Consider the following 15,739-nt stretch of genomic DNA (forward strand, 5'->3'; position numbering starts at 1 on the left):
TGGGTTTAATATCCATATTAAGAGAAAAATTCTCGTTCTTCTCCCCTAGATAGAAATTATTCAAAAGAAAAATGATTTTAATTTTTCACTGTAATTTTATATATATTTTCTTCTACCAACTTTTATTTACCCAAAAAAATTATGTAACAAATAATTATAGTTAAAGAGAATGTATTGTATGCAAATTCATTAATTTTATATTCATCTTAATATTAATTATCAATTAAAAACTATATTTTAATATTCTCCTTACTTAACTGCTCTGCAAGACTAATTTAATAAAAAAGAAATTATAATACATTTAAGGAGTTAAAAGTCAAATTATTAAATTAAGAAATAAAAAGATAGCATTGAAATCACAAGGGAAATCACAACCGTTGATAGTAGTGGAACAAGATAGAATCAACTAGATCCGACAGTTCCCCGAACGCAAAGCATGTGACCTATTAAACACTCTGGCACAACTTACTATGTCCCCAAGATCCCATCACAACCGTCCAAATAAAAATATTCAAAATCAAACGGTCAAGATCTAATCCAACACCTGCTACGTCTCCTGAACAAGTTAGTGAAGTCCACCCCCACTAGCCCACCGCAACGTCAAGAAAATACAATTCTAGATTACCAAAACACCCATTCTTTTGAAATAATAAGAATCGTTTTACAAGGGTATTTTAGTCTTTTGGAAATTTCAACATTAATATATAAATCATCCTCCCCCTCCTCTCGACGAACCTTTAGCTACGAAAAACACTTGCACAAGCGGCACAAAAGCCGACGAAAATATTGCCTTTCGTTTTCCTCGTCGCTAGAAGTTTTTTTCCGTCGGAAAAAAAACTGGGTTGAGAGCCACGAAAATTTTTCTTTCCTAATAGATTTTTCTCTTTTTTTTCTTCATTTTATTTCATTTTTACAAGCTTTTACAGTAAAGGGTAAGGGGGAGTGTGATGGGATCTTGTATTTGTCCATTGGAGACACCAGCAAGGTTGCTTTGGACTACTAGTTTCTTTCGCCACAAGCTCATGATCTTTTAATTTTATAGAAAAAGTAAAACACAGAGTTAATCTGTGTGTACAAAACAATCTTTACTTGTTTCTTTTACCAACACTTTTGTGTCCTTTTACTCACGAAATTCCGTCGCTAAAGAGCTTTTAGCACAAAAAATACATAAGATATTGAGAAAGAGAAGCTATAAAAATGGAGTCCGGCCGTCTTTTTTTCAATCCCTCGACCTGCCACGGCAACATGTTGTTTCTGGGGAACAGTGAACCCATCTTTCGAGGTGATTTACTTGTCGCCGTCTTATATTTATAGTGACAAGTACAATATTTTCATCGCTATTAAATAGATATTGGATCATTTCTTTGACTTTTTTTGGCTTACATATGTCAAAGGAGCAAGAACCACGCATAGCATGGAGGAAAACTCAAAGAGGCGACTGTTCTTCAGCTCACAGGAGGATTTGTACGAGGAGGAGTACTACGACGAGCAGTTGCCGGAGAAAAAGCGTCGTCTCACGTCGGAGCAGGTTACTGAAAAATGCTTTTTATATAGATAAAAGGATGGTTGAAAGTCGATATTTAATTCAATTGTTTTAAATTATAAAAAAAGGTATATGATACTAATAGGAACATATACTCCACTAGTTTTTAAGACTTGAAAAATATTCACCATATCAGAATCAAATTCTCTTTTGATGTTAGATTGAGATTGTAGGGAATCAAATGAACCCAAAATAAAAAGGGATTTTTTAGATGAGGAAATTGATGAGAACCATTTCATGTGAAGGTGTATCTGCTAGAGAAGAGCTTCGAGTCCGAGAACAAGCTGGAGCCGGAGAGGAAGAGCCAGCTGGCTAAGAAGTTAGGATTGCAGCCAAGGCAGGTGGCGGTGTGGTTCCAGAACCGCCGTGCAAGGTGGAAGACAAAGCAGCTTGAAAGGGAGTACGATCTCCTTAAATCTTCCCTTGATTCCCTTCAGTCAAATTATGACTCTATTCTCAAAGAAAATGCCAAGCTCAAATCTGAGGTATTTCACCATTTCAACCCTTTTTAATCGTATATCTTTTTAACATCTTTAGATGAAGAGTAATAATAAGAAATGCGAAGCTGTTTACAAGGAAAAAATAAAGAAATAATTGAAATATTGACATCTTACTACATGGATTTGATATTTTTATTTTAAATAATATGAGATGATTATAAGATAATATTTATTTATATATTTTCTTAATTTATTAACAACACATATTTTAAATACGTAAAATGTTAAAACTCAAAATCTCTAAATAGAATAATTCTCTCATTTACTATTTAAATTACTGATTGAGTTCGATATTTTTCTATAATTGTAATATAAAGCAGCATCTGTTCCTAACCCCACACGATTTTGAGTGACGGTTTTAGAAAAAGCAAATTAAAAGAGGAATATGCCGTAGTAGCTTTCTAGAAATATGCTTAGGGCTCCACTAGAAGATAAAACAATTGGTATAAAATATAATACATAAATGCACAGCCCAAAAAGTAATCTCTATGGTTTCAACATTGAAATATATTAATTGTCCACCATAGGTTGCTTCCTTGACTGAAAAGCTACAAGCCAAAGATGTGGCAACAGAAGGAATAACAGGTGAAAAGGATGAACCCTTACGGGCTGAGATGGTTTCCACCCTCCAATTCAGTGTGAAGGTAGAGGACCGTCTGAGTACCGGCAGCGTCGGGAGCACGGTGGTCGATGAGGACGCTCCGCAGCTAGTCGACAGGGGTGATTCCTCCTACTTTCTGAGTGATGAATACCCTAGATGTATTGGCCCTATCAACGGAGTTCATTCGGAAGAAGACGATGGCAGCGATGATGGTCACAGCTACTTCTCCAATGTGTTCACAGCAGCCACAGAGCAGGAGCAGCAGCATGAGGAGACATTAGGATGGTGGGTCTGGTCCTGAAGGATCCTGCAAAGAATATCTATACTGTTTCATAACATGTCATGCTTTAAGACAACATATGAAGATGACCTTAAAAAGAAGAGTGGTATCAAAAGCCTAATGTATGGGGGTAAAGTAAATGTATAAAATTTAAAGTCAACGGAATGATAATAATCTTTGTTTAAGCTACACAGCAACACCTTCCTTTTTCAGCTTATATATAGATAGATAGAGATATACAAATCGGCAAAGACTAGCCCTTCATTCTTCAATATCTGACGCCTAAAAACCAAAACTGACCTATAAAAGCTTGTGAGAAATATATAATTATAAAATAAATGAATTAACATCAACAAGTACAAGATAATAAAACAAACAGATTAATATTACCCCAATATAGTATTATTTTATTATTATTTTTGGTTGAAACTCATTGTTAATTTTGTAGTTCTTGCTTAAGTAACACCAATTTTTATTGTCGTGACACAGCTTTATAAGATATAAGTACGGTAAAATAAACAGATTAACATTGGTAGGTATAAGATAACAAAACAGATGGATTAGTACTATTATAGTACATTAACATCTTTTACTTATTTATTTTATTATCTTGTACTTGTTAATGTTAACCTGTTTGTTAGGGTAAAACGTTTAGTACTTAAATTATTAGTTTTGATTTGTTTAGTTACTTAAACTTTCATTTTTTTCAAAAGCGTACCTAACTATTAATTTTTATTTCATTTTAGTACGTTGCCGTTAAAAACTTAACGGGTTTAGTACCTAAACTATCAGTTTTGATCCGTTTTAATACCTAAACTTTCATTTTTTTTAAAAAACTTAACGTTGAGTTTTTAACGGATCAAAATTGATAGTTTAAGTACTAAACAAATAATTTACCCTATTTTTTATGAAGTTGTATCACGATAATAAAAGATGACGCTACTTAAGCCAGAAGTATTAACTTGAGAATGAGCTGCAACAGGAAAAGGATAATCATCAAGGCATGAAGATTAAAGTCCAACCAAAGTGAGAATTGAATTGTTTAGGGTCAATATTTTCACTGAAGTTAAGTCCAATCGTCCACGGAGTGGAAGTTCATGTGAGAACAACAGAAACCACTTACATACTAAATTAGAATCTGTTCTTTCCCACTTCCAAGTGTTTCCTTCTTGTCCTTTCATCTTACATCCTCACTCCATAGCATATATGCACTTTGACTATATTCACTCTTTTCTTTGCATTCCATGTGTAAGAAACAACAAAGTTAATATATAGTTTAGATATTTTCTTTGTATTTTAAATTAATCTATTTTCTTTAGGAATGGACCGAAGGCGTGAGTGGATGTAGTCGCCCTCTGAAAATTTTAAATTAATATATAGTTTAGATATTTTCTTTGTATTTTCAATTAATCTATTTTCGCTAATAAAATTTAATAAGTTCACTCTTTCCTAAAATTTTAAGAAGCAACAAAGTTATAGTTTTGATTTTCTTTGCTTGTACTTTCCCCCTTTAATGGCCAAAAGCAGACAAAAACCATTAGTTTTCAAGAAAAATATAAGATTATGAAAAAGCATGTTAATCAAACTTCACATATGGAATATTTTATTTAGAATTTAATTATTTGATTATCAGAATTTGTATATAAAAATATGTGTGATGTTCATATTTGGATATGTATTATATATATAAACATAAATATTTCAAATATCAAAGGCGGCCGACGATAATTGGTGATGGTGGTGAGCAACGGCGGGTAGCGGAAGATTTTGGTGAAATTCAGAAGTCACACTATTATTTTATTTAAAATTAGGGTTAAATCAGCATTTTATCGACCAGATCTCAAATTAATATTTTATCTAAAGTTTAGAGATAAATTAAAAATCAATTCTTTTTATTGATACGTCATATCATCAAATTAACAAAATTAACGACTTAATGATAAAAACCAAATAGACAGAAAATAAAAGTAACCAGAACTTGACTTTTTGAAACTGATGACAATAGTAAAATAAATCAAAAATAAAAGTGATAACCTAAGTAATTTACCCTATTTAAATTGTCAAAGAAAATCGTTATTTATCCAAATATCACTCTTAACAATCAATAAACAAAATAATATATCTTATTATTTATTTTTTAGATTAGCACCCTATTATTTAATGTAAGACAATCATTTCATGTCAGTTGGGTTGAACAATGAAGGCATCACGTGTGTATAAGTCTCACCTTCAATTATTCAATAAATATATATTTAAAAAATGTATTTAAACACTTAAAAATTTCTTTAATAAATTTAATTAAGTGTGGTTTAAAGTCTCATCTCGATTAATTTGGTGTTTTATTTTAAAATTATAAAAATAGTTCGAGGAATTGCCATAAATATTTGATTAGGGTGTGATTAATCACCTAAAATTATTGTCATTTTAATAAAAAAAATTAAATTTAATTTTATTAAAATGTTTTTAGGTCTACGTATGGGAAAGGGTTAGCACCCCACATCGCACTAAATTGGTACCTAGTCGATTAACTAATTATCTTTGCAATGAAATTTACAAGTTCGAGTTTAATTTAATTTGAGATCCCTTTAAATAACACCCTTGAATTTTAGGACGAAAAACGAAAATATTTAATTATTTCCTATCGAGAAGAAAGTACCTCTCATACCTTAAAGCAGTCAGTTCTTACTCCAATCGAAATAAAGAAATATTACTATTTCATTCTAAAATTCATTATTAATTTGAGTGCATGAATGATGATAAAATAAAGTAAAACAAATTAAATTAAAAATTACTAATCTTTTTAGAAAGAAGAAGGATGTTCGGTTATTTAAAGACGTCGAAATCAGACCTTTTATAAGTTCTAATATTCTTTTCTCGACGAATTTAAATTGACGAACATTTTTTTTCTCTTATTCCTAAATTTTAGGCATGATTAAATTTTTATAGTTTCACTTGACGAGTTACACTTTCATTTTAAAATTATCAGAAGTAATTTTTATATACATTAAGACAATCACTTTACAACAACCTTAAAATGAAAAGGGTATTGCCCTTAATCCAATTATTTGAACGAATCAAGTGATACTTATGAATGTATCATACATATTATGCAAAAATAACATACTTGTTAAAAAAATAATATAAAAACCTAGATTTGCATATTCAAGTGGGCTCATGCACATTTATAATGTTTTAGAACATATTTTGAATAATACTTTAATACTCTATCTTTATCCAATAAATTTAATGTATATGTTTACAAACACCTTAAAATAACATTAACGGGTCCGTTTTGTGTTAATAAATTAAATATTCTACTATATTGAACTTAACATAAGGAAGCTAAGGACGAGGAAATATTTATGAAATTAACATATATCATAGTAAAGTAACAAACGTGTGTCGCATGCTAAGCGTAGAATCCTCAACATATCCAATTATAAATTAATATATGTGCATATATATATCAAGGCAGCATGCAAGGATGATCAAATTTAAAAGGCCAGTAAAATTAAGGTCATGACAGCAAATATTACCAATAAATACCAGGACATAAAGCATAAAAGTCCTATCTTTCAGGCACTAGAGTCAATATATCTTTCAGGACTAAAATGCGATCATGAAAATAACTTGTTGAATGTACAAATGGTACGAAATACAAACAAACAAGCAACGTGGACTAAAATGACACACAGAATCAGAAGCAAAAAAGGTAAGAATTTTAGGGACCCAAATGAACTAGAAGGAAATTGGGTGGGCCCTTACAATGATTAACCTCTTCCCTAGACGTTTAGAAACAAAACGATGTCGTTTTGGCTACCGCATACATATGGTATTTTGGGTAAAGGTTGTAACCCTATTTTATTTGTGTTATAATTTTTTTTCCTAAACATCCCTCTCTTCCCGTCGTTTCTCTCTAACTCTGTCAACCCCTTTTCTTTTTTTCTTTCTTATTCCTTCACTCTTTCTTTCTTTCTTATTCCTTCACTCTTTCTTTCTTTCTTTCACTCTTCTTCCTCAGTCAGAGCAGCCACTGTGGCTGCCACCATTAAACGACACTGGCGAGGGGATAGAGAACACGAAGGCTTACCCTCGACGACTCAACAACATTCGAATCCCCAGGGATGGTGACGATGCTCCTTTCCGGATGTAAAGGTAAGTTCTTTTTTTAGGGTTTCCTTTCTTCTTTGGGTGCTCGGTTCTTCTAGCATAAAATGCTCTACTTTTGGTTGTTGGTTTTGCTAAAGTCCAAAAAGGAGAGCCTTTTTCTGGGTTTTTTTTGGGTTTGTTATCGCTGTGTTTTGATGATGAAAGGGTTTTTTTTGCTTGCTCTTTGTTCTCTCGATTGCTCTCGGTTTTTGGTTGTGGAGAGAAAGATGATTGATCCTTTTCTTTTTTGTTTGTTGTTGATGATATATCCCTTGCCTTGTTTTTTGTTTGCATGCAAGGTTCGAGGGGTCTTCTCCTTTGATCCTGACGAGGTGGCCCAATCGAGGGCTGAGATAGGGCCTCCAAATGCTCATAATGTCCTTTGTTGGAGTCTTGTTGTTGCACGTTCATGTTGTCTGCTATTGTCGAGGGAATGTGGCAGGGAGACAAACAGATGTTGCAGCAGGTACGGTGGTTAGGCACTTGGAGGATTTGGAGAGGCGCGCGTGCACCCGATGCACGAATCTGATTGATTTTCATTCTCGGTTTGAATCTGGGTCATTGGATCATTGATTGGATCCAATAGTTGTGATGCACTAGTAAGGGTGTAAACGAGCCGAGTCGAGTTCGAGGACTCAACTCGAAAACTCGCTAGCTTAAAATTTTCAAACTCGACTCGAACTCGAAATTCTGAACTGAATCTCGTGAACAGCTCGAAAAGGCTCGAAATGAAAAAAAATATCTTAAACTTAACTCGATTGAAGTCTCAAACTTGAACCTGAACCTTAAATACATGAAAATCTTAATGTATTTTAAAAAAAAATCAATACATAAATGTTAATATTATTAATAATTTATTTTTTAAAAAATTAAAAAATTAAAAAATTATATTTTCGAACTACTCACGAGTTTTTCGAGTCGAATATCAAGTAGCTCGTTTCGGCTCGTTAAGAACTCCAGTCGAGCTCGAGTCGAGTCCATTCGATCCGAGTATTTATTGAGCCTTGATCGAGTCAATCTCAAGTAGCTCACGATCTATTTCGTCTCATTTGCAACCCTATGCACTAGAGACAACAACATTGCTTAGAGTTATGAAAACCCTAATCAGACCTTTGATCTGGGCCATCGATAACCCACATATCGGACGGATGGGAATTGACAACGCCTAAGGCCAAAACAACAGCTAGGATTTTTCCATCTTTGACACACAAGATTCTTGACTTTGGGCCTTCAGATTTGGATCATTGACCTTGTAACCCTTGGGTTTCATTTAGCTAATTTTTGTAACTTGGGCATGCAAACAAAATAAATAAAATGTTAACCATTTGTTTTAAACTTTAACTATTATATATATATATATATGTATTATACGTATATATATAATAATACAACCACTGAAACATAGATTCATAATAACAATATTAATATATAATATAATATATCTATAGATTAATAGACACACCCACATAAATATATATAAGTCACCGTATCAATAATAAATAATATATATGTATAAACATACGCATGCATGATATGTATGTATGTATGTATGTATATATACATTCACACATAATAATAATAGTGTATATATTTACACACCTATTAGTACATTAATTAATTGACATATATATATTTACTAGCATATGTATATATATATTCACACATAATAGTAATATTAATAATAATATATATTCACACACCTATTATATATTAATTAACTGACCAATATATAATATATTATATTTAAATTTAATTAATAATATATATATATATACACGAATGGAATTTGGATGAATCCCCATACAAAATGAGCATCTGCACTTAGTATCTAAAATTATCTTTGACTTTCATATTGATTTGGGTCTAATCAAGTTCAGGATATATTTTCGATAACTGAAAATCAGTATATTACTTATGAGATTCTTAAATTTTATATTATCCAAATATGAATTTTTCAAATGTTTTTAAATATTAAATTTTTTAGATAAACGGATGCGATTTTTATCATTCAGATCAATTCGTTTTTTAAATTATTTAATTTGATTTACGCCACTGCTCACCCTAACATCAACATACGTCCGCCACTACCTTTAATTTTTAAATTGGTAATCAAAGTCGATCAGATCAATAACAAAGGAGATTATTCACATGACACGTCACTTAATAGCCGAGATTGTTACAATCTAGACACATAAAAATATCACTTAGAAACTTTAGATACATATTTAAAAAAGGGTAAAGTATAGTAATGGCCACTAAATTTTTTTAAAGCTTTCATTTAGGTCCCTCAACTTTTAAAACTTACAATACAGTCCCACAATATTTATTCCGTTTGCAATATGGTCCCCTAATAGTTACGTCGGGAACTATATTACAAACAGACTAAATGTTGGGGGAATGTATTGGAAGTTTTAAAAGTTAGGGGACCTAAATGAAAGCTTTAGAAAAGTTCAGTGACCATTACTATAATTTACCCTAATAATTAATAATTAATATTTAATTTAAATTTTAATATAATATTAATGATAAAAGAATATAGTTTTTTTTATAGAATAAGGTTTTTTTGGCAATAATAATTATTATATTTTCTCTAATTTATGGGAGTAGATGAAAACGATACTCGTTAATTTTAGTTAATTTATTTTATATTAATTACGTCAAATTTTTATTAAGGAAAAAACTAAAAATAAAAACTGTCTTGTCTAGTTGTCTTAATAAAGATTTTATTTAATATATTAAATAATTATAGATAAAGTACATAAATAATCATTAAATTATATTTAAATATTTTTTAGTTATTAAATTTTTAAAATTTATAAAAAGATCATTGAATTTTTTATTTGATTACAAAATAGTTATCGCGTGGTTAGCTATCTTTTCCCAGGGATGGACTAAGAGGGGTGGGTGTGATCAATCGCCCCCTGAAAATTTAAAATTAACATATATTTTAGATTTTTTCTATGTGTTTTTTATTAAAAAAATATTTTCGTGCTTCTAGTATTTTATAAGTTTACCCCAACATAAAATTTTACATTTGTTCCTGTTATTTACTGTCGTCAAAATCAATGACGTGACATGTTAAATTAATAGATAATATCTCATTTGACTCATAAGTTATAACTAAAATTTTGTTTTGATATACCCTAAACCCTAAAGATTTGTCATGATAGTTTCAATGAAAATACTAAAAAATTGACCCCCTAACTAGTGTTGTTTTGTGGCATGTACAAAGCTTTTATAGATGTGGTGATACAAGCATAGGATATGTGAAACAATTTATTTTGGACAAAAAATTGAAGATGTTTTTGAAGGCCGGAACGTTAGCTGACTTGAGACAAAAATTTTAATGAAAATTAGGATTTCTAGATTGTGACGTCTTTTTATTTATACATCGTCTTTCAATTACCTTTCTAATGCATCTTGAATCGCTTCACTCGAACGTCGAGAACTCAAGATATATTTGTTTTAACAAAGGCGACGCATGTAGAAAATTAAATATGAGTTCAAGAGAATTTTGATATATTACAAATTTTCAATTATTTTATTAGTTATTTCTAATTAAATTCTGTTATTTGTTTTGATTAATTTAGGATCATATTTATTATTTTAAGATTTGTTTTCTTAGTTAGAGATAGATTTACTTTATTCTAAATCAAAATTGTTTTGTGCCTAAATAAATACATTATTTTATTTTTAAAGTATATCTAACATTAATATAAAAAATATTATTCTTTTAGAAAAAATTTAAAATTATTCTAAAAATAGAAAAATATAATATCTTTTACATTAACGCTGGATATACTTTAAAACAAAGTAATATTTTTATTTAGTCACAAAGTACTTTTACTTTAAAATAAAACAAATCTACTATTAGTTAAGAAAATAATTCTTAAATTAATAACCATGGTCTTAAATTAACTAAAGTGAATAATGAATAGTCTTATACAGAATCTAATTAAAAATAGGGTAAAGTATAGTAATGGTCACTAAATTTTTCTAAAGCTTTTATTTAGGTCCCCAACTTTTAAAACTTGCAATACAGTCCCCAACATTTAGTCTGTTTGCAATATCATCCCCAACATTTAGTCCGTTTGTAATATGATCCCGGACGTAACTGTTGAGAGACCATATTACAAACATAATAAATGTTAGAGGATTGTATTGCAAGTTTTAAAAATTAAAGACCTAATTGAAATCTTTAAAAAAATTCAATGAACATTACTATACTTTACCCAAAAAAAAACTTTATACACTTAAAAATTAACTTTATATTTTAGTAAATTATTTTTTTCCATTAAGCCAAGACCTTCCCTTTTTGTTCTCTGACCTTTTTCTTGTAATTTGGTCAAATCCAATCTGGGTTTCTTTCATTTTGCATGTTCCGTTTAGAGTTTTGAAGTGTTACCCCCTTTTGGGTCACTTCAATTCCATTAGAAGTTCCAATATTTTATCATCTGGGAAATCTTAGATCTCCCTTTCAAAATTTGGGTTCCTTTTCATTTCCAGCAAAGATTCGATGTCACAAGGTTTTTCGATCGAGCTTTACTTTGATCCAGCACTCGAAAACCAAGTCTTGAAAGCATGGAACGTTTTGGCTCGTAGCCAAATCAGCACTCAGCTAATTGAAATCGAGTCTAGGCCTCACATTACTCTCTTTTCAAGCACTTTTCTTGACCCTCCCAAGCTTGAATCTGTTCTAAAGTCTTTTGCTTCCAAACAAGGACCTTTACCTATATCTTTTTCCTCAATTGGGACTTTCCCAAATGACAAAAATGTTCTTTTTCTTGCAACAGTTCCAACAATGGCCCTCCTACAGTTCCAGGCTCAATTGTGTGAGGCAATTAAAAAAGAAGGGATCGAAATTGGGGAAGAGTTCAAAGCTGATTCATGGGTTCCCTATTGTCCAGTAGCTCAGGAAGTGCCGAAAACAAGGATAGCCGTGGCTTTTTGTGTGTTGAGAGAGTTGAAGTTGTCTGTTTCTGGATATGCAATGGACATTGGATTGGTGGAGTTTTCACCTGTTCGTGAATATTTCTCATTTGAATTTGGGAATGCTGTTGAACCATGAGATTTGGAGGGCTCATTATTACATTGTTAGACTGTTAGTTTTTTTTATTGCCCTTTGTCAGAATTCCAAAATGAATTTTATTGATATGCTGCTAACAATGAATGATGGATTCTTAGTTCAGGTCAGTTTGCAACTTACTTCATTATCCTACGATTTTATTACCTGCTGTATTTTAACATTACATAACTAGATTCTCTATTGAATGGGACTAAAACATGGATTGCCCTCATAATTTTCATCAATCTTTTACCTTTGTGCATATGTCTAGCTCACAAGAATTAAGAAAATTGCATTGATGAAGATGTGTTGTACAATCATATGATCATACTCTTAATTTGGTTCACACCATTTATCAATCTGCTATCTTGGTTTGGATTTTGGAAGCATACATTGAATGCACTATGCATTATAATTTGGATTTTAGAAGTTATGCAGAGCAGATTGGGAAGTTTATTTTTTGTCTGTGTAATGACTTTCCTCAAATAAGCAAAGGGAAAGTATGTATCCAAATAATTTAAGTAATCATGTACTTATTGTTCCATGAACCTACTTATGTTCGTTCTTTCTACAAGCACTATATGAGACTTTGTTATCGGTTTCAATTTTCCATACATTATTCCTTGACTTACTGGTATATTTGAATCATATATACTGGAAATGTTTAATTTTGAGAATATTAGTCTTATTGATTAGTATCATGCTAAGGAAATTTGATGACCCTTCCTGCTTTTTTGCAATCAAAATAAGAATCCATCTCTTTTGGTTTGGGTTGGTAAAGAGTTTTTTTTTTAATGTTTAACATTATAAAATGGTGATTTCATCAAGTTGCATCATGTGTACTGTTTTCGGTGGCTTAGTTTATAGTTTTGGCTTTTAGAATTTTGACCATGTCTATCACTTTTGTATAAAATCAATGAAAATTATCCATCATTCGTCCGTGTTAGCAGTTCATAGGGGTCTAATCGACCTTAGCTGGGCTGTAGATGTTAGAAGCTTGGAACTCAAATTGACATTTGAGGCTCAAAGCTTGTTTTTTGCTCAATTGAGTTTCACTTTTAAAGCTTGGAAGCAAATTCAAGATCGAACCACTAGAGCTTGTTGATAAAGCTTGTTTACCTACATAATAAGCTTGCTTGATTCCCATGCACAACATTAAACTTGGTTTTTGAAGTTCAAATTGATAATTTTCAGTACTAATTTAAAATAATATATATATGTACAAAATGATTTATTAGGTTCATGAGTTATTCAAGTCTACTAATAGGATACTTGATTTGGCTCTTTCTATAGCTTGAACTGGAAAATGACCAAGTTTCAATTCATATATGAGTTAATCCTTTCGTTAATCTATGCATCACTTTGTTGTTTATGGAGTTTTAGCTTCTGGTGTAAAGGTAGCGATGAGTGGCTAATCGACTACGTACTATGTTGGTCAGTTTTAGTTGGGTTGAGTGTGATTGTTTGATATGAGCACGTATCCAACGCATATATCTTCGACCTTTTAAAAGTTTTTTGAGGTATTTGGCGGGTTTTGGAGCATTACATTCTCATACACATATTTGAATGTCATATCTATGTTTATATACATGTCATGTAGATATTTTGAAACAAGAGCTCAAACAACATTTTATACAAGATTATTCTCAGGCTATAGGGTATGATTATTGGGAAACCTTTAGTTCATTAGTAAAGGCCGATACTATTTGAACGGTTGTAGCCGTGGCTGTTCCGAACGGTTGGAAGTTGCAGCAAGTTGATGTAAACAACACTTTGTTGAACATGAATTTATCCGAGAAGATTTATATCTCATCCTCCAGGTTCCGATGTGGTGACTAATGATGGGAGTCCGTTACTTTTCCGTTTGCATCAAGCACCACAAGTGTGGTTTGATAAGCTTCGGACGTTTCGGTTAATATTTAAACTGAAAAATGATGGGTTGGAGTTTAATTTTCGTAGTTTTAAATTAAGAGGACTTAAATAATAATTTAACCTGAAAATAGAGGATGATACACTTCATTTCAACTTTTTTCCAGTGGAACTTTTCATTCTCCCTCGGTGTTTTATTCTAGATATGTTGTTTTTTGGCAAATTTTGAATCTCACATTGGTTTTGTATAAAGATGAGGGGAAATTCTTTTGTTATAAATAGAGTCATCCTCCTCTTTAGTTTAGTATCCCACAAATATAAGCCTTATTCTATATTAAAGGCTATTTGTACTCTTTATCTCCCTTTGTAATATTTCCTCTATTAGTAAAATATTATTTTAGTAGTGTTCGAGGAATTAGGCATAATTTTGGCCTAACCTGGTTAAATTTTGATGTTCTCTTTTATCTCTATTTAATAGTTATTGTCGGGTATAGTTGTTGTTAATTATTGTCCTACTAAAATTACTTGTCTTGGTAGTTTTGTCTAAGGAGAGTGGGTTTTAAGAGGGACCATTGTGACCCCTCCACACTTTCTTGAGAATATACATTGGGGTGATTTTTAGTATAATCGTTTTCACACTAGTCACCTAGATAATAGTTTTCAAGGTGAATTTGTTATTATTGGTGGATATTAACTCGAATTCTATAACAATTGGCATCAGAGCTCTTGGTTTATTTTAGTATGCTCTGTGGTTGCGGCTTAGGCTGATCTTCCACATCAGAAAAAAATTTCCTTAGGCTAATTGGCATTCTGCATTGACAACAATTAAATAGAATTTGTAGCAGAAATGGCAGACGACACAAAAACATCCACATCGTCGTCAACAACTTCTTCATCTTCAATTTTGGCAAGAAATGCTGTAACAAATGTTAGATTTGCAGTGGAGATTTTTGATGGCACCGGTCATTTTGGCATGTGGCAAAGTGAGGTTATAGATGCCCTATTTCAGTAGGGTCTAGACATTGCTATTGAAGGAGAGAAACCAGATGATGTTGAGGAGAAAGAATGGAAGATGATCAATAGATTGTCATGTGTTACTATTTGATCGTGTCTTTCTAGAGAGCAGAAGTATGCATTTTCTAAGGAAACTTCTGCAAGTAAATTGTGGAAGGCACTGGAGGAGAAATTTTTGAAGAAAAGCAGTCAGAACAATCTCTACATGAAAAAAAGATTGTTCTACTTCAACTATGTACCAAATACCACTATGAATGATCACATTACTAGCTTTAATCAGCTGGTGACTGATTTGATGAATATGAACGTGAATTTTGAAGACGAAGATCTGGCTCTGATGTTGATGGGATCACTTCCTGATGAGTTTGAGTATCTTGAAACTACTCTACTTCATGGGAAGGTTGATGTGTCTTTTAGTGAAGTAGCAGCTGCCTTGTATAGTTATGAATTGAGAAAGAAAGACAAACAAGAAAACACAAGTGTCGAAGCAGAAGCTTTTGTTGTTAGAGGCCGTTCGAAGAGTCAAAATAAAGGAAAGAGAGGGAGATCGAAGTCAAAGTCCAGATTGAGCAAAGATGAATGTGCCTTTTTGTCAAGAAAAAGGGCACTGGAAGAAAGAATGTCTCAGGCTAAAGATTAAAGGCAAGCCTGAAAGGGGAAAGGCTGTCTCAGAGTCAAATGTGGTCGAGTATGATGATGCATATTCAGATTTCGCATT

The 15,739-nt window shown here is 31.7% G+C and overlaps 2 protein-coding genes across 2 annotated transcripts; both read left to right on the top strand.

Annotated features, from left to right (window-relative positions):
- Window positions 1-750: 750 nt before the first annotated feature.
- LOC120159398 (homeobox-leucine zipper protein HAT5-like) lies at window positions 751-3,084 on the top strand. The gene is made up of 4 exons (XM_039169989.1): window positions 751-1,282; window positions 1,395-1,528; window positions 1,789-2,028; window positions 2,571-3,084. The coding sequence occupies exons 1-4, from the start codon at window positions 1,198-1,200 to the stop codon at window positions 2,943-2,945; spliced, it is 834 nt and encodes a 277-aa protein (XP_039025920.1). The 5' UTR covers window positions 751-1,197; the 3' UTR covers window positions 2,946-3,084.
- An 8,309-nt stretch (window positions 3,085-11,393) lies between these two features.
- Window positions 11,394-12,370, top strand: LOC120159381. Its single transcript, XM_039169976.1, has one exon. It carries the CDS (start codon window positions 11,590-11,592, stop codon window positions 12,139-12,141), a length of 552 nt encoding a protein of 183 aa, XP_039025907.1. The 5' UTR covers window positions 11,394-11,589; the 3' UTR covers window positions 12,142-12,370.
- Window positions 12,371-15,739: the final 3,369 nt, after the last annotated feature.

The sequence above is a fragment of the Hibiscus syriacus genome, unplaced genomic scaffold (genome assembly GCF_006381635.1).
Source record: "Hibiscus syriacus cultivar Baekdansim isolate YM2019G1 unplaced genomic scaffold, ASM638163v2 tig00111366_pilon, whole genome shotgun sequence".
NCBI lineage: Eukaryota > Viridiplantae > Streptophyta > Magnoliopsida > Malvales > Malvaceae > Hibiscus > Hibiscus syriacus.